Raw genomic sequence first — 24,732 nt, 5'->3', positions numbered from 1 at the left:
TGTTTACGCGGGCGGCTGGCAGATCGCCCGGGGCTGTGATCTCATGTCACACCGATATACGCCTATTGCCTGCTGCCTCACTGTTTATGCCCCACATTTCGGATATTAGGTCATACATTGCGATTATCGTACTTTGTCACAGGATTACGGAACCGTACCAATATATGCTCTTCTTGCAGCATTTTATTCTGTACTTATTGGGTTATAAAAAGGGTAATAAAAGAGACCAATGAGTACACAATGATAAAATGATATATGTATGTCCAATAAACTAAATTCACTTTATAATTTCGAGGAACACGAAAGCGTTTATTTTTGGGGCATTATCAAATTTATTTATAGGTAAATTGAAGTAATTATCGTCATTAACAAACACACAACTATACGGTAATTAAGGTCCATTCACTATAAGTTAAAGCATTGTGTTGTTTTAAGAGAATTATGCCGATAAAGTTGATACAGTAGAAATAGTTTTGTTTATATCGACGCAACATAATTGACCTCCGAACACAATAAGTCACGGGTAATGCGATTAACTTTCTTCGTGAACGCAACGGTTTAATACTTGAACAAGGTTACAAAATGTACAATACGATTATGGATATAAATCAATGACAATTTGTAAATGGAGAACTGATATTGATCCGATGTAATGTTAATGAGATATACGTCACTGTGTGCTGTGATAATAAAGTTTGTTTTATGCCGCTGCAGAATGCGTGTATTATCCGTGTGTAGTGTTTTCGATAGTACAAATTAGATTGGGCTGGATACTTATGAATGCAACGAAAATGGATTTGTTTTGGAAGGCCATATAAGCCTTCTTTTTATTTATTCGTAGGTAAAAATCGTATAATAAATGACATATAATATAAAATGCATAAAAGACCGGCAACGACCGCACCTGCGACATAGATTGCTAAGTTGCCTCTTTATGAGCGGACGTGACCACGTAACATCAAGTGTCCCACCAGCTTATCTGCTTGCTCTGTCAAAAATTCCTAGCGTTACCCTTGTTATTCCCCTGCAGTCTACCATCGTTCGTGCCGCTGTTCCTCTTCGAGCAGTTCCGTCGGTACTCCAACTGCTTCTTCCTGCTGATCGCGCTGCTGCAGCAGATCCCGGACGTGTCGCCGACGGGCCGCTGGACGACGCTCACGCCGCTCATACTGATACTAACCGTCAGTGCTATTAAGGAGATCGTGGAAGACTTTGTAAGTTGTTTTGTTTTTGGATTTAAGGGGGTGGGATAGGTGTGTTAAAAGCCTAGCATAAGCCTTGAGCAAGCTGAAGAATTTAATAAAACATTAAATTGAGATCGAGTAGAAGCAATTTTTAACCGTCAAAGTACATAATTCAATACTTACCACCGATTCGGAAATCAGTTTCTACTGATAACTCTTTTAAAATCATGATACCTACATTTAATATTAGTGTCGCTACAGGTACTTGTTACCTGTTGACTATAATGAATGATAAATGATAATGTTGACCCACATGGATTTAGAAGTATGAAAATACATTTAATTGCATGTAAATTTTAATTTATTTTTGATTTTATTTAAATTGTCACTGATATATTCGTGTATGTGCAATTGAAAATGAAAGACACAGGCTCCTGAAAAACAGTTCTTACTATCTTAAGAGCCTGGGTCACTTCAATTTGTAAAATTATTATGTGAAAATAAATGATTTAGTATTTTTTATCGTTTCTTGTTTTCTTCCTATATACGTATATAGAAGCGTCACCGAGCGGACGAGGAGACGAACCGCCGCAAGGTGGACGTACTGGGCGAGGGGGGGGCGTGGCGGTCGATCCGCTGGGAGCGGCTGCAGGTCGGCGACGTGTGCCGCGTCACCAACAACCAGTTCTTCCCCGCGGACCTGGTGCTGCTCGCGTCCAGGTGAGCTTGGTGACTTACTTCTGAATACAATTGTCTCAAACTATACTTAAATATTTTCTTGAATGTGACATAATGGCAGAAACCGATCTTTAGCTGCCTATTTAGTATTTAACTGGCTGTTTGCACCTTGCAAAGAATACAAATATTTATATTTGTCCAGCTTATAAGGGGAGCTATTTATCACCCAAAATTGTTCAGAATATTTGCTTGCTTGCTTTGTGTACTTATTAACCATCTGCATCGGCACAAATTTAGTTCGAGTTCTATATAATAATTATGAAAATAATCAGTGATATCATGTCTGGTTCATTACATACAAAACAGGATTAATGCCATCCGACTACCAATAGATGCCGCTAAGTGTATCATTTTAACCAGCAAAAAATAAAATTAGATTTAATTGCAATTTCATTGCTTTTTATAATTTTTTACATACTTTTGTAAATGGAACCTACCTATTTAATTTCATTTTCGCTCGATTTTAACTAATTTTACAGAAAAGTTTATATTGAAAACAACGCCATCTCATGAAACTACTATAAACAAGTTATTCTCCTCCGATTTGGCGATGCTAAACGAATAATAGATGGCACTACAGACTTTTTACGTTACTTTTCACGTTTTTAACACAGACTAATAATAATATCACAGACCACAGACTAATAATAATATACAACGTTTTTAATACATAGTCTCATTGCCTTTGCCACCTATAAAAATATTGTAAATGGGTTAAAGCCGTTATTAATTATTACAAACTGCGTTCCTGTAGCGGCCTATATTAGGTAGGTACCTAGTGTATTGATAATTTTCATACGAAAAATGAATTGTCGGAAAACTTGCGAGATTGTGTGAATATTTGATTGCAAGATCTCATTACAAAATAATATACAACCACAGACTAATAATAATATACTACGATACAACCTATACTTAAACCGTAGTAAGTATATTATTTCTAGTCACATTTAATTATATATAAATTATAAATAAATATTAAAGGACAATATTACACAAATCGACCTAGTCCCACAGTAATCTCAATTAAGGCTTATGTTGTGGGTACTAGACGACGATAAATTTAATATCACAGACTAATAATAATATACTACGTATACAAATAATATAATATTTTATAAATACATATATAGATAACACCCAGACCCAAAAACAAATAATCAAGTACATCACACAAATATTTGCCCTGCCCGGGGATCGAACCCGGGACCGTCGGCTCAGTAGGCAGTTACTTTACAACTGCACCAACCGCTTCGTTATAATGATAATAAATCGAAACTAAAGTTAAATACCTACCTACGTCATCTTGTTTTATTTTCTAAATAATCCTATCAGATTACCTTTATATGAAGTATGAACCAAAAAGTTTTGAGATTTAAACCGTAGAAAAGGTTTTGAATGATCCTTTGCGTTTTTTTTCTTTATGCGCCTAAAATTAAATATTTCGACATCGATTCCCATAAGAATGAAGTATTTTTAACCGACTTCAAAAAAAAGGAGGAGGTTATCAATTCGGCCGGTAGGTATATATTTTTTTTATGTATGTACACCGATTACTCCGAGGTTTCTGAACCGATTTACGTGATTCTTTTTTTGTTCGATGCGGGATGGTGTCGAATTGGTCCCATAAAAATTTTATTCGGATAGGCCCAGTAGTTTTTATTTTATGAGCATTTTTGTCTGTAGGTATTTGTAAATTTTGCAAGTGCAAGTTTGAAGTCGGTTGTTTTTAACGCAGTTATCACTTGTCCCGTTATAAAAAGTAGCTGTTATGGCACAAGGAACAGAAATAGAATTGAAGATTTGAAGAAGTTTGAGAAGAATTGAGAAGAATTGAGAGCGTACTACAGTATTCAGGAATATATGGACGATAAAAACCCATGGAGGGTTGTCGCGTAAAAACCACAGAACAGTTCTTTGTATATTATGATATATTATGTATTTAGATATAAGTTACATATTATGTAATATCGACATGATTTTAAAAGAGCAACTATGGAGTTTCTTGCCGATTCTTCTCCATAGATCACTGCTTTCCGAATCGTATCGTATCGGACCGCTGCCGCACGTTTTCCGTGCCGCTAGTTATAACCCGTTGCCGTGCCGTTGCAGTACGGTAGCAGTCCGTTACCAAAATCTTAAATTGAAAGCGTATCTGACTGCCGTGCGTTTGTATGCTAGTGCTGTTTTAAATTTATTTGACACCAGTTAAGCCATGGACTATGAGGAAGAAACATTACCTACTGTTAGTGCTCTTGTTGAAAAACATCAAACAAAAAATAAACAAAAACTACGCCTCCGTTATTCCGTATTTCAACCATCCGTCCGTATTATTACCACGACTGACTTATATATTATAATTTATAACCTTAAAACGCGCGTATTTCTGTACTTGAGTACCGTAGAAATGTAAGATGATTGAATTAGATTAGACCAAAAAGTAAATTTTTAGAGCACGAATATTCTCTGTCAAATCATACCGATATATCGATATTTTTTAATAAAAATATCAATATCGATATTGATATTTTCAAAAAACATTGATTCGATATATATCGATACTTTATAGTTTATTGCATTTCCGACATCCCTATGGGACTTGCGACGTTGCCGTCCTGCTGTCGAGCGTTCGCGGTACGGACGCCGCGCTGTTGCCGCACCGTGCATTTTGTATGAAAACAAACGACCGGCCGTGCGCCGTACGACAAACGCACAGCTTCGGCACTGTAGCGGTCCGATACGAAACGCATAAATTGAAAGAGCCATAAGTGTTGGAACAACATTCCACCACCATTAACCAGTTTGACAAATATTAATAATTTTCGTTTCCAATACCGGAAACATATTTTGAAATCCTGTTCTAACCCTTAGTGCATTTGTATCGAATTACAGTTTACACATAAACTTTAATTAAATATTTATTTTATTTACTGGTTATAAATTATAATATAACATAACATTATAAAGACATTTATTTTCTGCCTATTTATCATTATAATTATAAACATTGTATATGTTAACGGAAATGTATGTAATCCGTCATTGTATAAAATTCCTAGGAAATGTATGTAATTCCTAAAATCGCACGGAAATGTGTGAAATAAATCATTTTATAGTACACATTTCCTAGGAAATCTATACATTTCCTAACTAACAATCGGAAATGTAAAACATCTAAGATATTGGAAGGTACGCGGGACGAGGGGTATGTATGTCGCAATCGGATTGTATAATCCGCCGAATTACAAACGGCCGGCATTTTATAATATGCCAAAAATTCGTAATCAGAATTTTTTGTTTTGGATAAGGGGGTGGGTTAGGTTAGGTTCGTGTTTTTTAAAACTATACAGAAATAGGAGCCCCACTTCGTGGGGCTCCGTCGGCTCGCGGCCGTCTTTTTGTAGAATTTTTGAAAAAGACGAATTTCGGCATATTACAAAATGCCGGCCGTTTGTAATACGGCGGATTATACAATCCGACTGCGACATGTACACGGGGTCAGCAGGACGAGGGGACTGATTACTTACCAAATGAAAATTTGATTTGATTGAATATAAGTTCATTTAAGAAATGTTAATTAGTAAGATAATATGAACATATTGTTATTAGCCGGGGCGGACTGCTAGTTTATTATAAAATTGGTCTCATTCTATTATCACGCCGTTGCATTTCGACTTATATTCGGATCCTGTTTTCTTCGTCTAACTACTCTTCTGTTAGCGAATATAAATGTCAAAAAAAAAATATGTTACTCATTAGACCTTAAACTTTAATTTGAACGTTTGAAATAATTCTATCTATAAAAATAATGTCCGAAAAAATATTCCAAAGTGGAGCATTTCTTGTTTGAATTTTCGTAACTACGTCTAAACGGTATGGAGTTTTGCTATTTTTCTTTCACAATAATATTTTAAAAGGTGTTTGTCATAAATTGTACGTTTGACGAGACAAAGCAAGTTCTTATTGAGCTACAAATAATCATTCACTGTTTTCTAAATGAAATGAAATGAGCGGGTCCGTGCGCGGGCGACGGGCGGCACTGTAGCTCGAACTGTCGGACGAGGAGGTTGTGCTGCTCATTCTCTAAAATTGTATTTTGCCTGATTGTGGATGGCAATTTTGTACAATTTTTCTTTCGACAATTTTGTGCGTGCGCGTGGTTTCACATAAGTTTTCTTTTAACTATGTTTGCGAATGTGTGCCCGCCTGCTACTAACTAACTTTTCTATAAGAAATCTTTTTTTGAATTTGTTTTTTTCTCAGTCGGGTTTTTTAACAACTTTTTTATTTTATGCTTTTTAGTGCACATTGATAACCTTAGTAGGTCAAAGCCCTACACCAAATACCCGTTACGTCAAGATGGCGCGACTTCCTATCTATATAATAATTAGTGCAAAATTAGTAGGTACTATTTTATACTTTCGTAAAAAACTTCTACTCTAACAGGATTTCAAGATATTCTTTAAACAAAGTGGTCCCGCCATTCTGACGTCAAAACAATAAATATGCGTAACAAAAATAAGATGTAGGTAGTAACTTTCTATACTTATTTTCCGATTTTCAAAAATTCGTAACTCAAAAACTAAAAGTATCCTCAAAGTGAAATTTCAGATTTGGGTTCCATAGGACAATAGCTAACCACAAAAAAATTTACGAATCTCAACTCCACGCCCTATAAAGTACAATTTTAGCTTTTTAAACTATTCAAATAGTAAATTCAATATAAAAAAGTAAAATAAAGTTTTTTAATAGCGCCTGAAAATTTACAATGTTTATAAAGTTGCATTTCTTTCAGGCGCTTTTCTCTTAAAATTTCGTTCACAAATATGTACCTATCATCACTGATTTGAGATTTCATTTCACAAAAATAAATCTATGTTGTTTTATTATTGTAGGTAATATAAGCATGATATACTTTTTTGGAATCCTTTTTATGATACCTTTAATTTGATACCCATATTGCAGAAAAAGATTTTTTTTGTATTTTAGACTAGCACCCCACATTTTCCTTTTTTTTCACCTATCTAACAAAACTTGGGCTAAGACGACGAATCTAACGATACCCTAATTAAAGAAATCCATCCAGTGGTTCGGAAGATATCAGAGTATAAAGAATATTAGATACATACAAAGATAGGCGCGAAAAACATAACCCTTCTTTTTAGTCGGGCAATAAAAATGCCCGAGCTGCTGCGGAACGCGACGCGAGCGATAGCGCGGATCACGCTCTGCGCACGTAAAAATGAAGCGGGGGTGCTTGGCTAGCGCGGGGAGAACGTCCAAATCCTCAAAGTCGTTTCACTGTTACAACAACCTTAAACCACTAGGATTTGTATACAATTCCTTGATTTCATACATTTCCGGTAACATATACATAATTTCATTTTATTTATTTACATTAAGTATATAAATAATTACATACTGATATTATATCTACCAGCTACCTATATTACATGTTTTAACTGATGTATTTATTTATTAGTATCTATCATATTAATAGAAATATATCTTTCACATAATATACTCATGTTAAATTATCATTATATACAATTCTAGACTGAAACTCCAATAGTCACTTGGGGTCACTGAAAATCAGTGGTGGTAAGGTATTAATCACATTGCCATCATATACTGAGTTGGCTCCATTTATCAGGTCACTCACTGCCACATTACAGTTCTTAGGAATAAGATTATTTTTATTTAATTATTTTTCTTTTTATTTCTTTTTGTTTTTCCTTTGTTTATAAATGTATCTCGTGATGTGATCTTGACAATAAATGTGTTTTATTTATTTATTTATTTAATGTCTCTTACTGCATGCTTTTCATGCAGTTGTCCGCACCATATGTATTGTGGTCTTTGTCCATACACACTTTCTCCAAAGCCCTGCTTTGGTCATGTTTCATGTATAAGCTCCTGTATAGTAGTAAAATTTAATCAAATATTTAATTCTTATTTCTTGAAGTTTGGTATAGTATTTTTTGTGTGATACAAATCAAAACCAACAGTCAGGTTAGGTAGACTACAATTTACAAAACTGGCAGGGTTGCCATGCAATGGTTGGTGGTTAATGAAACACTTGACTCGACTGTAAGCTTGTATTGAACTGCTTAAACTGTAGAACAACAGGACTATATATTCTAGACGCACACATACAATAGATTACACACTACACTGTAAACTGTAGAATTAATATTAAAGACATAGTTCATTATATTTTGTAGTCTTTGATTATTTATACAACAGACTAGAAATAAATACTATGTATGCGATTATACCTATTCTAGCCATCCATTTTCGTGTTCCTTAAAATTAAGTACATCTTAGTCAAAGGGCAACTTATTGTGCCCTTGCCCGTAATGCACTCATAATTTCAAGTTGAATGTTTGTCATTCTTTATGTACCAAACACAGTCACGGCCACGGCGCTCATTCATTTTACTGGTATTAAAACAGATGAAATCCTTCATGATCCCATATCCTTCTTAGTAGCAAATGTAGAAATCCCTTTCTTGTGTCTACAATGTTTTTGTGGAGAATCGTATTATTATTTACATTTGGGATGGATTAATTCTTCTCCTCTCTTGAACAAATTTGTTATTGCGAACGTAAGCAATAAGTCTGTAATAAAACAATCTTATATTGGGTTACAAATCCATAAACCAATCATTAAAAATCATGTTTGTAAAAATTTATGTTCTGAGAAAATATCAGTTTACCATATAAAGCTTATTTTCTGCCTGTAGATTCTACATAACCTCACAGTCCATCCATAAACCATATTTAGCACTTATTTTTAAAATATTAGTCAACAATTAAAAACGAAAACAAACAAAGCTTCTCGTTTTGGTTTTGACAGAATCTCGTAAATAAACTGAACTAAATACCAGTCATAATAATGTACTCTGTGACTAAATATAATAAGTCAGTTTACCTCACAGCAGTTTACTTTGTTTATTTAAAAATCCGAGTAGGTATTTATTATTATGTTGATTGACATTTGACACTTGACGCCACAGACTTGAAAATAAAAGGTACGTGTACATATATTTACATTAGTGCCATCTAGTGGCTATGGAAGGAAAAGAACTTCAAGTCTGTGTTTAACGTGCCATCTAGTGTGTTAAAAGCAAAAGACCAAGAGATATAATCGAACATGTAGTACGTTTTTTCCCCACTGGCGCTTTAATTGCGCAAATTCATAGTGCAACTTTTTTTGTATGGAGTGAACCGTCTGTTGTATACGTAGTATATTATTATTAGTCTGTGGTGATATTTTCATTTTAAACACATGTGAATATAAATGTAAAGAACAGTAAAGGAAGACAATATATCCTATAATCAAACATCGATATGACCTTTTCTTTAATGCCGGAACTCATTGTAAGGGCGGGAGGTTACTTTGGGCGCTGCTTTTTCCGGTGTCTGACCTTTTTCTATTAACAATCCATTAGCACGACGGTTTTTATTGATTCTTTCGTAAATTGTACTACTTTTTGATACGAGGCAATTATTTTTCTCATTATCATTTTAACTAGCTGTGCCCTGCAGTATTACCCGTAGTGCTCCACTCTTTTAGTCTTAGCGTGATGATATATAGCATAGTCTTCCTCGATAAATAGGCTATCTAACACCGAATGAAGTTTTCAAAGCGGACCAGTAGTTCCTGAGATTAGCGCGTTCAAACAAACAAACGAGACTCTTCAGCTTTATAAAATTAGTATAAATTAATGTCCACAAAAAAACCTATATAGAAAAAGAAGTTTCGTCGAAAATCACTTGGCATTTCTCCATCTAAAAAATCGTCCTTTAACTAATCTAAATGATCGTCAACTTTCATAATAATTATTTGAATTTGGGATTGGACAATTTTATAAGGACACAATTCCCTATACATTTCCTATATTGCCTTTGATCACTGTTTGTTTTCCAAATTTTATGCTTACATGGGTTTATAATTATAGTCGTACGAAAATTTCCACTATATCAAGGTGACATATTATGAATCTGGGTCTTCACAACGTGTTAAAAATGATAAACAAAAAAAAAAAACAATGTGACCTAGATGGATATGGATTTAAAAGTATTCCATTCCGTTTTCCGTATTAACATTTAATTCAAAATGGTTAGTCTAAATAGAAGTATGAATATTAATTTCAAATACAAAACACTATGTGATATCTCGAACACAATAGCTGCAAGAATGGCTCGTTAAAACTTATACAATTTGTTTTAGATATGGAATAGCGGGAAAATAAAGGCGTGATTGTACAATAGATTGAAGTGTCACTGAATATCAAGGTTGTGGGGAGCGTCTGCTCTGCATTGTATTAGTCGATGTGGATTTTACGGTCCTAATCGTAATTAGGGTACACGAGGCGAATCTTTGACGGTTTTAGTGGGCTATAACCTGCTTAACTGCTTGTAAAGCGTTTGAGCTAGCGTGGTAATGACACGGATGAGACGTAAGATGTTCGGTAAACTTGTGACACATACATGACAATTTATTAAAATGGCTCCCACTGGTGATAAATGGTGTTGATATTTAGGGTGGATAAATGTCTCCCTCATCTTTAAGATCACATATATTTTACGCACATCGCGCCTTTGTAAAAATTACAAGTAACATTACGGTCCTCTCTCTTCACGTATTTTGTGATTGTTTTCCGAACATTATCTGATTAATTATAAGAGAAAACTTAATTTATCCGGCACAGATGTCAAAAACGTCTGGCTAAGGTCTCATTAAGGAACCCAAAATTAGAATTGCGTATAAAGATGGACACATAATTTCCATTAAAGGTCGTATTTTGAATTACCTTCATGAAACTGTCAACCTCAATTCCAATATCGAGGAAACCCTTACTCAATTTACCTATTACCTATAGATTTATTTTTGTGACAGATAATTTGATAAACATCTTTGAAATTAATAAACAATACTTATTTGACATATCTTTTAGACACAATTGGCATTTGTTTTGTTAAATTAAAGCGCCGAGCTCCTCTAAATGTACGTCTATCCTTACATTAAAATACATCAAAATACATTCGCCACTTACGTTAACTTAACAGAGATACAGATGGAGTAATTCGGGTACATAATACTACAGTAATAATACTATAACCTTACTACAACATAGTATGGATGACGATAACGTCGCGAACGGAACGTGGCCGCCGGCACGCACAGATTCAACACCTCGATATTATGTCAAATAGCATAATAAATTGTAGTGATAATGCTCCCTGAATAAATAATTAATGTTTAACATTTTTCACCTTCATTCACAAGGACGGGTTGTTTGAGCTAACACGAATTGGAATACAGTAAGGGTTGATAATAGATAGGTATAGATAGGTTTTGGGTAAATGATCAAGTTCTGATTAGTTAGGGCCAAAATGATATCCTGCTAGTAGTATACGTACAAAAGTTTTTCATGGATATTAACTGAGCTGAAACAAAGAGAAAGTTACGCAGTAGTACGTATTGGTGTAGTATGGAAAAAACTTTTATCCAGACACTAAGAACTCAAGAATCTATGTTAGAGTATCAAGCCAAATTTAGTCTCGATCCGTTATCCTGTATGACGTGATCGAGTTATGAACATCCATCCATTTATCTACCTTAGGGTCGATTAGGATAAAAAATGGTCACCATAAGCCATTAGTCATTAAATTAAAAGCATAACATATGCATTAATTACATATATAATTGGTCTAGGTGTGTTTCACTAAGTGAAATGTTGATTGGGTGAAGCGTGAGAGTTTAATGATGGTCAGTCGTGTTGAAACATTGACAATAATGCATTGTATGGGTAACCAATTATTATGGACATTTAATTTGTTGTACATTATAATGTTACATCGGATATCATAAGTGCCTCGAATGATTTTTATTGATAATGTTTAGGAAATTTTAAATTTAATGTTGAATTAGCTTTTATTACAAGCCAGATTGTATAGCCCTCGTGAAGAATGTCCCTATAGTGGGAAAAATGATTTTGTTTGCCCGAGTTCTTTGTTATATGTTTTGCATTATTTCAGTAGGCTAGACGTTAGCTAATGATAAAGTTTTAACATTATTATAAAACAAAAAAGTAAGGTAACGGCACCAGTGGTGGACAAGCATCCAGTAATGGACAAAATAAATATAAAATTTAAATAATAAGACCAAAATAAACGTTATGTAATTTGGCAATACTTAAAATAAAAGTTTGGTTCATAAACTATCAAAATACGACACTTCGTCTTATTCGGTCAAAATGTTTGAAGATGGCATAACTTTGTGTTTAGTTGCTGCGACTCGTTTCTAAGAAGTCCGTTTTTACTAAGGAAATCCTTAAGGAAGTGAGGACACAATTTTGTTTTTAAGAATTTTTGTATAAATCTTAGCAAAATTTGACATTACTTTTATTTATAGTAGTTAAGTGTACGAAATATTACACGATTTAGTATCATGATAGGTTAAGTTGTTTAAATAAAATTCGTCAGTGTCCATAACTGGATTTAATTCTATGGATATATCCATTTATGGACAAATGTCGAAACTAAACTTTTTTTAAAGATATTAATTACATGCGCTTTTCTATATTGTCTTTTCTTTCTGATTAATAATATACCTATCACGACCATTTCGAACACAGGGTTCCAATATTGTACAACAATTGTCCATGACTGGATTTGCTTTGGTTCCTATAATGGACATTGATATTTTTTGTTAAAATTACACTCCCCGACAAATTGGTAATGCAATCAATGCCCTAATAATGGGGATAAAGTAACAAAAGCCGCTGAAGGATTTGAAGTGCCAAGAATAATTTTGCACAATAAACTATCAGTTAAAAGTCCTAAGGTCTGCTCAATGGGTCCAACAACATAATATATATCTGAACATGAAGAATATATTTTAGAACAATGGGTCATTATGTGCTGTGCGACTCGTTCTCGCTTCATCCTCTATCACTGCGTAGATAAATCGCATCCATAAGCGCATTGTAACGCATCTATCATCTCTGATGAACTGTTTGGATAGCGATCCATTCCAATTTAGCAGCAGACAGCGGTCTGCTGCTAAATTCCACCACCATACAGCACACACGCTTAAATTTAATCCACACCATCCTGACAACAGTTTAAAAGAAGCTTTTTGCCTCGTGCTACAATTTGGAATCCATATCGATGGATCGATCAGATCAGAGCTGCTATTGGCGGTTCACTTCACGAGTGTAGCGGAATGCCAGGAAACAGAGAGATTTGGTGGAACATCGTGAAGCGGGTAACATGTACCCTTCAAACCTCATGTTGACCACCCTTCACTCTGACTAGAGTGATACGACGAAGAAGAAGAGTTCCCAAAATGGATGGATGTGTGGCAGTACTTTTTTTAGTTATATTTTTCATCCCTGACTTATTGAGTAATAATAGAAAACCCATATTGTTTTTTCTTAACAGACACAACTCTTATTTAACGATGCATTTGTCCAATTTTTTCCTAGAAAATGGAAATTAAGACTGTTTAAAATATTATATAAGTATGCAAAATAATTAATAAATACTATTTTTTATAAATACATCCCAGATTTATTGTATTCCAATCATCATTTGCAACATTTTATTGATAACTAGTCTTCTCCAAGTGTAAATAACTGGAGAAACAACTTTAGGTACAGTCCATAAATGGGTGTTCATATCTGGATGTTGTCCAAAACTGGGTGTCCATCATTAGATTTTAACTGTCCAACACTGGTGCAAAAAAGTGGTTTTTTAATTTATTAATAACTTCATTATTTATGCATTGTAATCTTTTTTCTAACAATGGTTATGTTAAACTAACATTGAACTAAAGGTATTCAAAAACAATATCCAATAAAATTAAAAAACCTATGAGAAATTTGCAAAAAACTTGAATTTTTTCCTTAATCTGTACAAGACTGGTGCCGTTACGTTAGTGTAAATTCCTATCACATGTTTTGGTACCAACTACAAAACGCGTTTACTCTTACGCTTACGTTTTTACGTTTACTTTTTCCTGTCATAAAATTGAGTAATAAATAAGAATAGTTGTGGTTGGTATGTTGTTGTTTTTATCCTTATATAATAGATTTTACGACAATAGTAAAATTTATTTTGATGCAATGCATCCAAATTAATAGGTTTTATTACACTCGTAATTTGGAAATTATCTTTTCTATCAGAGTGCTGTAATTTATTTTTAGCATACTTATTTAAACATCTGTCTCTCTCTATCTATCTAGTCGTCTGTCATACTAATGAGTTAGCGTTTAAAATTTCACCCTTTGATATCTGATTCACAGTGAAATTTCATAAAGCGAAGCATTCTATAATTTAAATCTCTATATTTGTGATTTACTTAAGTACGAGTTAAATAAACAAAACACTTTGAAGGAAATTTTGTAATTCACTCAAGACAAATCTTAGTTCACTTGCGTGTTTTGAAATCCGCTTTTTGAGTACCTAACATCTAAAGAAAATGGTAAACTCAAACTCAAACATTTATTCATTCAACTAGTCCTCAAACAAGCTTTTAAATGATATTACTTGGCAATAGGGAATATGCATAAAATTTTAAATGGCCTAAAATATTTTTTTCTCGAATACTTATTATCGTAATATTATAATGAAAAGGATTTTTTTTCATTTACTTATTATTTAAACCCCTAAAATAATATTCAAAAGGTGCAAAAAAAGGGAGCGAAATTCAAACTTCCAAAACGCGCCACCACTGGTCGAACAAAATGTGACGTCATTTGACACGACATTGTATTCATCACTCCACAGTAAACACTGTAGTACGGGAGCTAGCAACGTTTAAAAAAAAGTCATTTTAGTATAGTTGAGTTTTTGATATACTGTTTCTCTTGCTATTTCGGTTAGAGTCCGGGCTGTCTGGCTGGCCGCAGTGGTTGCGTTTATTAGTGCGCATCTTATCTGCACAGGAAAATATCCTTAATTTAAAGTCATTTTTTAACGCGTAATTTTTAATCTTTTGCCTTTAGATAGATCCATCAGACATAATTTTTTTATTGCAAGACGTTTTTTTCGTTGTAAAATAGGTGCCATACGCAATTTTTATTTCAAAATAACTAAAATGTCATCGAAATAAGTGAAATTACATCAACATGAGTCCGCTTAAAAGGTAAGTAATAACTTTATTATTTATATTATATTATCCTTTTTTAATACTTATATTGAATAATTAGTAAACTAATATTTTTAATAGATGGTTTCATATTTATTACACTTTTGGGTATAAATATGAATTTGATGATATTTGTATTTTCTAGTGTTTGATTTTACGCGAGTATTATACATTTTGAAATTAAAGACTTGAGAAAATAATACAATGAATAAATCGCGTTTAAAATCCGTTTAAAAGTCTTTAATTTCTTGATGATATTTGGTTTTTATCAAGTTTACATTAACGTCCTATTTGAGGTTCGTTGGGAAAAAGGAGGCGATATGGTAGATTGTTGCAAAAAAACTGTAAATAGTAAAATGAATATTATATATAGTATAAGTAACACAGTGATTACTTATCCTTCACTGGGACTCATGTTGATGGAATTTCACTTATTTCGATGATATTTTAATTATTTTGAAATAAAAATTGCGTCTGGCACCTATTTAACAACGAAAAAAACGTCTTGCAATAAAAAATGTATGTCTTATGGATCTATCTAAAGGCAAACGATTAAAAATTTCGCGTTAAAAAATGACTTTAAATTAAGGATATTTTCCTGTGCAGATAAGATGCGCACTAATAAACGCAACCACTGCGGCCAGCCAGACAGCCCGGACTCTAACCGAAATAGCAAGAGGAACAGCATATCAAAGAACCAACTATACTAAAATGCTCACTTGTCAACGTTGCTACCTCCTAGAATACTGGTAAACACCCACTGGACGTGTCATGTGACGTCACGCAAAGCGCGGATACAATGGCGGCGTTTGAACTGCTTAAATTTTTTAAAAGTTTTGAATTTCATTTTTAAAAATATCTAGAGTATTTTGAAGCCCATTAATATTTTTTTCTATGTTATAAAATAGTAAACTATTAATTTAAGACAAAAAAGAAAAACATGAATATTCCCCATTAGATACGCCCTCGATATAAAAACCAAAAACAAAGTACCATTGTCCATGATGTAATTATGTCTTGTTTGATTGTCCAGTCCCCTGTGATTGTGTGACGGACATGTGATGTACACATTGACCTCAAAGCATGCGAAGGGACACTATAGTATTGTTATGACGTACAAATGTAAATGTTAACGTACAAAGTAAAATTGAAAAAAAAATGTTAATAATGACTAATTGTTCGCCTATATATTATCTTTCATCGTCATCATCATTTGAAAATAACTTTATTTTCATAATTTCATTAGGATCAAGAATTATTGGTCATAGAAAAACGTATGTCTTGTTAGTTGTTTTATATAAATACAGTTAATAGATATGTAACCAACACTTGCCCTGTTATCAAGTTTTCAAAGCGTTTGTTTCTTGTAATTAAATTTGTAAGAGATATCTCCAGGAAATTGACCTTTCGACGTTAAGTAATGAAGTTTCGTAGGCGTGAAAAGCTCCGCACAGTTAAGCTATTTTATGGAACTATAAAAGAGATATTCTCTATTCCTATTTTAATCTCGTTATTAATAATCCCGTTGACCGCGTTATTTATGCTATAGGATAAACGTATTTGCAATTACTTGCTTTAAATGCTTGTGGGCGGTTGGTATTTATAGATTTCGCTTTCGTGTACCAAAAAACTTGGAGGAAAATTGCCTTGTAGCAACAAGTCCTTTTAATACTTGGATATTTTTATAACTAATTTATCAACTATATTATTTGTGCCGATGTTTCGATCACTTAACAGATTGATGGGCAAGTTGTGTTGAGTATAAATAATTCTATCGATAAGCCAGTCGCCCCCGGATCCGTCAAAATTACTCAGGGCTATTAACAATTTATAAGATTAATTATAATTCACTTAAGAATCATGTTGTATTCTAATTTGAAAGAATTTTCTGATGGAGTCATTATTTTCAAAGCTACTACTAAAATTTTCCCATACCATTTGTAACCACCACAACCCTTTACTATATCGATATACATAGCTAGTCTATATACCGATATAGTAAATGACTCACAACACAATCTTTACTACAAAAATTCTTCCCCCAGCGAACCGCAAGGCATAGCGTTCATAGAAACATCGAACCTCGATGGCGAGACGAACCTTAAGACGCGGCAGGCGCACCCGGACACCGCGCGACTGCAGAACGCGCCAGAGATGGCCGCCTTCCACGCAACCTTGCAGTGCGAACCACCCAACCGACATCTGTATGAGTTTAACGGAATGCTGAAGGAAACTAACTCGAAGTAAGTAGTTAAATAGAGGAATATTTTATGTGAAATTTCATAGGGTAAGTGGTTTCCGGCTCGAAGGACCAAACAGAGATTAACATGATAATAAATGAAATCTAATAGAATTAAGGTAAAATTAGTGATCCAGAAATCATTAATTGCAGTTGTTTCGTTTTACCTTACAATAATTTTCACATAATCCAAATAATCTAATTAGGATTTCAGAACTAGGTCAATAGCAAAGAAACCAAAAAAATACCTAAAAGTAGGGTTCAATACATAATATGGTAAAATGATTATTATCAAAAGTTATATGTAATAGTCAATAGTAAATCTATGCTATGACGATTCAAGAAAAGAGTTTACTTAGATTATTATTAGATTCTAGAAATACTAGAAGAAGAATGCAATCTGACAATGGGGATTTTCTCAAGATTAAAATGTACAAATCATATTTCAGGACGCTACCACTAGGCCTGGAACAGATGTTGCAACGTGGCGCGATGTTGCGCAACACGGGCTGGGTGCTCGCTGCTGTTGTGTACACGGGACATGAGACTAAGCTGATGAAGAACTCCACTAAGGGTAAGTTGGATGGTGTGGGGAACGACTTTGGGAGAAAATTTTAAGGGGTAGTGGTACTTCGGTGCATTATGTAATAATTTAGTTTTTGCTGTAACAAAAGTTCTGATTGGTGATTAAAACTTGGCTACTATATCTTGTAAATTAGGAGGGTAAAATCGTAAAAAAACACCTGATATTACACTTTGCCAAATTTATCAAAATCTGAAAATGTTAATTAATTATTAAATATTTTTCAGCACCGCTAAAACGTTCATCAATCGACCGCCAAACGAACACGCACATTTTGATGCTGTTCATAATATTGATAGTTTTGTCGCTGATCAGTGCCGCCTTCAACGAACTGTGGCTGCACAGGCGGAGCAATACGGACTGGTATATCGCGTTGGAAGGTTAGTGTGTACATACATACAGGATAATGATAAATGTGGAAGATAATTAATTGTAAATAAAAAAAAACTACTGTTCTAATAGTTTTTGTTCTTTTTCATGATAAATTAATTGTACTGTTAAATTTTTAATGGATTTTTCTTATAATAATTGAATGTTTGTTACAGAGGCCCAGAATGCAAATTTCGGATTCAATTTTTTGACATTTTTAATATTATACAATAATCTTATACCCATATCTCTACAAGTTACTGCTGAAATTGTCAGATTTTTTCAAGTAAGTTATTCGACTACTCGTTTTTGATCTATTTTTTTTGCTATTGACACTTCACAAAAAACTGAAGGTAACGAATTCTTTATTGTAAAACATTATCGGAGAAAAGAGAATCCTTCTGAACAAGATTTGTATTACTTCAATATCTCAGTGCTCTCAATAAACAACATGTCATTTTGACGTGTGTCATTATTAGTCAAGACACTATTTTTATCATCATTAAAAACTTATTTTACGACTGTAATTTTTCCAAACATTTCTTAACACTTTTTCTTACCTTAATTTTTTCTGTATCCTCGCCATTATTTCCAGGCCAAATTCATAGCGATGGACAGCGAAATGTACCACGCGGAAAGCGACACACCAGCAATGGCGCGAACTTCTAACCTCAACGAGGAGCTCGGACAAGTGCGATATGTGTTCAGTGACAAGACCGGCACCCTCACCTGCAATGTTATGGACTTCCATAAGTGCTCTATTGCTGAGGTATTGATAATTATTTGAGATTTTTTAAGGTTGGAATAAATTTGATTACAAGGTTGGATTCGAACTCGTGTCTTTTACCTTGCCAGGGTGATATTATTTATTTGTTTTAAAAAGTTGTAGAAAGTGCAGGCAGCTTCAGAAAATGTCCAATGTCATGAGGCTTGCCAATTTATATTATAAGAGTAATATCAAAATTTCGAAACAATCACAGTTAGTAAATAACAGTTTAAATTTATATTTATCCTCCTCTCCCCATTATTATCATAAGGCTTTAAAATTAAAAAAAAATTAACTGGTTCAAACGCCCAAATATACAGTGGTGTGTTCTTTTACATATGGAATGATGCTTAATCTCTAATACGTTGTTACACGAATGTAAAATAAATTTGATGACTAGTGTTAGGTGTTTCTAATTATACGTCCACCACTGTATCTAATATCTTGTTCCCAGATCGTATACAACAAGCCGGGTCCAAACGAGCGGCTAGAGGATACGCTGCTATACCACAATCTACGAGAGCACCCGAGTAAAGATGATATAGCGGAGTTCCTAACAATGCTGGCCGTATGCCACACGGTAATACCGGAAGTGATTGATGGAAAGATTAACTATCACGCTGCTTCACCTGGTGAGATATTTTGATTATTAAATAAATTGCAAAAGTGTCAAATTGTTATATTATACTGTTTAATTGAAAAAGTTTTGAGGAAATTTTGTGACCGTCCCAAAGCATTTGACTGTGTGGAACATTCTCTTTATTATGTAAACTCTGTTGCTATGATTTTAATGGCTTAGCTGAGTAACTTTATAGTTTCAAACCTTCAGAATAAGATACATACTGTTTCTGTTAATGGAGAAAGTTATCGCGGTGCGTCTATTAGCTATTGGTGTTCCGCAAGGATGTATTTTTGGTCCGTTTTTGGTATATATTATTTATGTAATGATGTATCTGATTATTTGCTGGATATGAAACCGTTTTGTTTGAAGATTTGTATTCATATTTAATCCTTCAGCCCCCGGAATCACAGACACAATAGAAAATCTATTGTGTCGTGGTCTCATTGACCGCTCGGTGGTCAATGGGTTAATTTAAATAGAAATGAACCGAATGTGGATCTGACTTTTCTTTCTTTTTTAAGCTTGTTGAGTAGACAGTGAGTCGCACGTCTTATGTCTTATGGTGGTTGAATGCTTACTGTTATCTCCTGTTGTCGTTGTCGTGGTTGCAGACGAGCGCGCGCTGGTGCTGGGCGCGGCGTCGTTCGGCTGGGTGTTCGAGGGGCGCACGCCGCACGCGGTGAGCGTGCTGGCGCGCGGCCAGCGGCTGCACTTCGCCGTGCTGCACGTGCTCGCCTTCACCTCCGCGCGCAAGCGCATGTCCGTCATCGTGCGCACGCCCACCGGTGCGTACCCACACCCCGCTCGAGACACCCTTGTAAGCTATTGCATAGCTTCTATCGCGGGCCTTGAGCGCGGTGACCGAATCCAGAAATTGCGTAACGAAAAACCTCACGCTCCCCACTCCGACAGGCACGTATTGCCAGTGCCACACGTATTTTTTTTCTTTTTTTTTTTAAGTGGGGAAATCTTGCATAGTTACCCACGGCCTCCGAGGAATGGGCCATGGGTTATGTCGGATTCCTACCGACCAAAACCCCGCTGTGTTCCGTCGAGCCGCATCAACAACGGGGCCACGGGTATGGTAAAATCCGCCCTGACCCCCTGTTCCCCTGTCGGCAGGCCAGATCAAGCTGTACTGCAAGGGCGCGGACTCGGTGATCTACCCGCGGCTGGCGGGCGGCGGGGGCGCGGCGCCCTACAGTGCGGGCGGCGGGGGCGCGGCGCCCTACGCGGCGGGCACGCTGGCGCACCTGGCACACTTCGCCACGGAGGGACTGCGCACGCTCGTCTTCGCAGTGGCTGAGATACCCGAACATGTGTATAAGGTGAGCAAACAGTTATCACTTATCAGCTTATTTTACAATCTAACTAAAAATTAAAATATTGCAATTGAACAACGTTAAAAGTAGGTCATACACTCGTCTTTTCTACAAAATATTCTCATTGTTTTATCTTCTGCTTACTTCCACTTTTCATGTTTAAACATTCATTTTTGCGATTCCAAAATTTCCACTTTACACTTAAATACAGAATATGGAGTCGAGGAGAAAATACACTGATCTTAATAATTCAAATAAACGTTCACTTTTAAAATTTATTTTGTCGAGTAATTGACCAGGGTATGCATGGTAAAATAATAAGTACTTTTATGATAGGATTGGTCAAACACATACCACAAGGCGAGTATAGCGATACACGACAGGGAGCAAAAGATCGAAGAAGCGGCCATGTTGATAGAGAACAATCTAAGACTGCTCGGTGCCACCGCTATCGAGGATAAGTTGCAGGTATGTTGACTAATCTTGGCTATTTATCCATTACATTCTGATAGCATTTAATTAAATTTTGCAGATAAAATAAATTGATAACCAAGATGAAAGTAAATTTCTCAATTTTTTAAGTGAAACTTCTTTAGGCGCGTTGAAATTAAAATGTAAGGTCGAATCGTGGTAATACCGTTATGCCAAGGAGTAGGGCGACGATTTTCGTATCTTTTTATCTTGCCAAAGAAGTTTCACTTCTGACACGTATGCTCGGCATACACTCTCTTTTTTAAATAAAATATTACTACATTAATTGACAATGTTATTTACTGGAGTGTGGTTCATTTTAAAATTTTGATTAATATTTACTTATTTTATAAAACTGAATAGTTTATTTGGTTGCCCTAATCTCGGCAATTATTCAGAAGGTATCGAAAAGAAACGAAAAACCAATGAATAGGGTTGCAAAGGCGGGAAAAAAACCTTCTGAGCACAGAATAAGTTCCAAACATCAGCTAGTATTATCAAATAATATTATTTTGTACAATTTCCTCCAGGACGGTGTCCCAGAAACGATAGCGTCCCTTCTGCAAGCGAACATCAACGTGTGGGTTTTAACGGGCGATAAACAAGAGACAGCCATTAACATTGCCCACTCTGCGCGGCTCATACACGCAGCCATGCCGCTCGTGCTGCTCAATGAGGATAGCTTGGATGTGAGTATCCAATTAAATATGTTAATGTTATACTGCAGTGGATGATATACAAATTTGGTAGGATTCGAAATGCACATGAGGAAATAATGCAATTAAATTTTACTACACTTGTAGTAAAATTTAATTGTGACTGTTAGTACTTACTAACCTTCAGTTGTGATTTTTTTTCTAGCCCGTCGCTTCTTATAAATTTCAACATTTATTTCATTTTCTAGTTAGAAAAAATTCTTACGTCTTCTATGAAATTATAGTGTACTAGGTTTCCGCCCGCGGCTTCGCCCGCGCAGTCAAAGGAAAACCCGCATAGTTCCCGTTCCCGTGGGATTTCCGGGATTGCGTCATTTTCCCGGGATAAAAAGTAGCCTATGTCCTTTCTCGGGTATCAAAATATCTACATACCAAATTTCATGTAAATTGGTGATTGAGTAACAGACAGACAGACCGAGTTACTTTTGCATTTATAATATTAGTATGTATTATAACTCTTTTTTAATGGTATAAAGTAATGCCACTGCTTTATAAGTGTTCAAAAACACTTCAAGATTGAATAGTTACCTAAATTACAACCGACTAATATTTGTCTAACTGTCCTATAACCTGACCATTTTTTGACCCCAGGGCACACGAGAAAGCCTATCCCGCAACTGTTCGGAGCTGGGCGAGAACTTGCGCAAGCAGAACGACATCGCGCTAGTGATAGACGGCAAGACGCTCAAGTACGCGATGGGGTGTGACCTCAAGAAGGACTTCCTAGATCTGTGCGTGTCGTGCAAGGTGGTCGTGTGCTGCAGGGTGTCGCCCATACAGAAGGCTGAGGTTTGTGTGACGTTTTATACGTGTAATTTGGTAGATGATGCTTGTGACGAAAAAAAAATTGATCAAACAGTGTTCAGTTTTTTTAATAGAATTTCTAAGAACGATACAGGGTGGCCCTACTTCTATGCACTAAGCTGATATAGATGGGTTTGCATACACTGATTGCATAAAAAATATTTAACCAAAAAACGACGGCAAAAATGTTTTATCAGTAATTTTTTAATGTGAAACATCTACATATATACGCATGTAAAACCGATTTCTGACGTAGCGACGCCATGGTAACGCGTCACCACGGTATATGATGATATATCTGCATATTATTTTTACAAAATAATGTCGATGTTTTACATCTGCCAGGCGGTCCGTGAAGGCTCACATTTTTTTTTGTTTAACGAGTATTGCGCCGTAGCCGTGGGTTGTTCGAGCTGCCAGCTAACGCTACGCAGCCCTCGGTTTTATCTGCCGAATGCCTCAAACATCACTACATAGTATAAAACAAAGTCACTTTCTCTGTCCCTATTTCCCTATGTCCCTTTGTATGCTTAAATCTTTAAAACTACGCAACGGATTTTGATGCGGTTTTTTTAATAGATAGAGTGATTCAAGAGGAAGGTTTTAGTATATCTTAATATATATAAATCTCGTGTCACAATGTTTGTCCTCAATGGACTCCTTAACGACTTAACCGATTATAATAAAATTCGCACACCATGTGCAGTTCGATCCAACTTGCGGGCGAAGCCGCGGGAGGTAAGCTAGTAATTTATTAGGTTTTAGACAAAGCGGGCGAAGCCGCGGGCGGTAAGCTAGTATACTTTATGTATAAACTTGACTTATTTACTATCCAGGTGGTGGACTTGGTGTCCCGTGCCACAGGTGCAGTGACACTTGCGATAGGTGACGGCGCTAACGACGTGGCGATGATACAGCGCGCCTCTGTCGGCGTCGGCATCTCCGGTGTCGAGGGGCTGCAGGCGGTCTGCGCGTCTGATTATAGTATCGCGCAGGTGGGCATGTACATACACACTAAAGCCTTGTATCCACTTGAGCATGCTCAGGCGATTGAGCAGCTCATTCGTCCGATCATGCTCTAGTGGATACAAGGCTTAAACCGTACACGATACACCAAAAACACTCGAATAGTTTAACAGAACTCACCTCTAAATAGACCACCTTCATATGAAACATGCAACTATTCATATAGGTACCTAATAACCATATCACAATATGCAGGGTGATAGATTATCACAACACATCACATATAACTTTGCAGGATAAAAGAAAGCAACGTGTCTGGACACAGTCAAACTTTTAGAATCTGATAACAACGTTGAACCAACCTTTTCCAATAAAATCTGAATTAAAGACCACCTAGAGAACAAATAAATACATTCTCAAATATGGCAATGGTTGGTGGTAAATAAAACACCTGATCCCGACTGTAGGCTGTTTTATACTGTATTAAACTGAAGACTTTATTCAAAAGAACAGGACTATATATTATTACACACACATATAATACATTACACACTACAATATAAAGTTGCTATGACAATAACACAATCTATATCCTAAAATTTTTTAAACAATAAAATTATTCCATATTCCCCCCAGTTCCGATTCCTCCTGCGTCTGCTGCTGGTGCACGGCGCGTGGAACTACTCGCGCATCAGCAAGCTGATCCTCTACTCCTTCTACAAGAACATCTGCCTCTACGTCATCGAGCTCTGGTTCGCTATATACTCTGCATGGTGAGTTGCGTCAAAATT

General features: G+C 35.5%; 1 protein-coding gene and 1 long non-coding RNA gene across 8 annotated transcripts in view; one reads left to right on the top strand and one right to left on the bottom strand.

Annotated features, from left to right (window-relative positions):
* Positions 1-24,732, top strand: part of LOC123692119 (probable phospholipid-transporting ATPase IA) — a 108,694-nt gene that overhangs the window by 70,778 nt on the left and 13,184 nt on the right. For all 7 annotated transcript variants that reach the window (XM_045636767.1, XM_045636765.1, XM_045636768.1 and 4 more), the window contains 15 exons: positions 1,031-1,214; positions 1,741-1,904; positions 17,129-17,326; positions 17,772-17,896; positions 18,133-18,285; positions 18,451-18,560; positions 18,870-19,043; positions 19,495-19,672; positions 20,274-20,447; positions 20,785-20,990; positions 21,321-21,452; positions 21,986-22,144; positions 22,763-22,960; positions 23,812-23,970; positions 24,578-24,714. In XM_045636767.1, coding sequence (XP_045492723.1) covers positions 1,031-1,214; positions 1,741-1,904; positions 17,129-17,326; positions 17,772-17,896; positions 18,133-18,285; positions 18,451-18,560; positions 18,870-19,043; positions 19,495-19,672; positions 20,274-20,447; positions 20,785-20,990; positions 21,321-21,452; positions 21,986-22,144; positions 22,763-22,960; positions 23,812-23,970; positions 24,578-24,714 — 2,451 coding nt within the window. The remainder of the gene's footprint in view (positions 1-1,030; positions 1,215-1,740; positions 1,905-17,128; positions 17,327-17,771; positions 17,897-18,132; positions 18,286-18,450; positions 18,561-18,869; positions 19,044-19,494; positions 19,673-20,273; positions 20,448-20,784; positions 20,991-21,320; positions 21,453-21,985; positions 22,145-22,762; positions 22,961-23,811; positions 23,971-24,577; positions 24,715-24,732) is intronic.
* LOC123692128 lies at positions 8,007-8,849 on the bottom strand. The gene is made up of 2 exons (XR_006751488.1): positions 8,641-8,849; positions 8,007-8,542 (listed from the first exon to the last, which is right to left on the bottom strand). It is a non-coding gene; the product is annotated as an uncharacterized LOC123692128 (long non-coding RNA).

The sequence above is a fragment of the Colias croceus genome, chromosome 5 (assembly GCF_905220415.1).
Source record: "Colias croceus chromosome 5, ilColCroc2.1".
Lineage (NCBI taxonomy): Eukaryota > Metazoa > Arthropoda > Insecta > Lepidoptera > Pieridae > Colias > Colias croceus.
The sequence above is the reverse complement of the archived record's forward strand: the minus strand, read 5'-3'. Positions and strand labels throughout refer to the sequence as shown.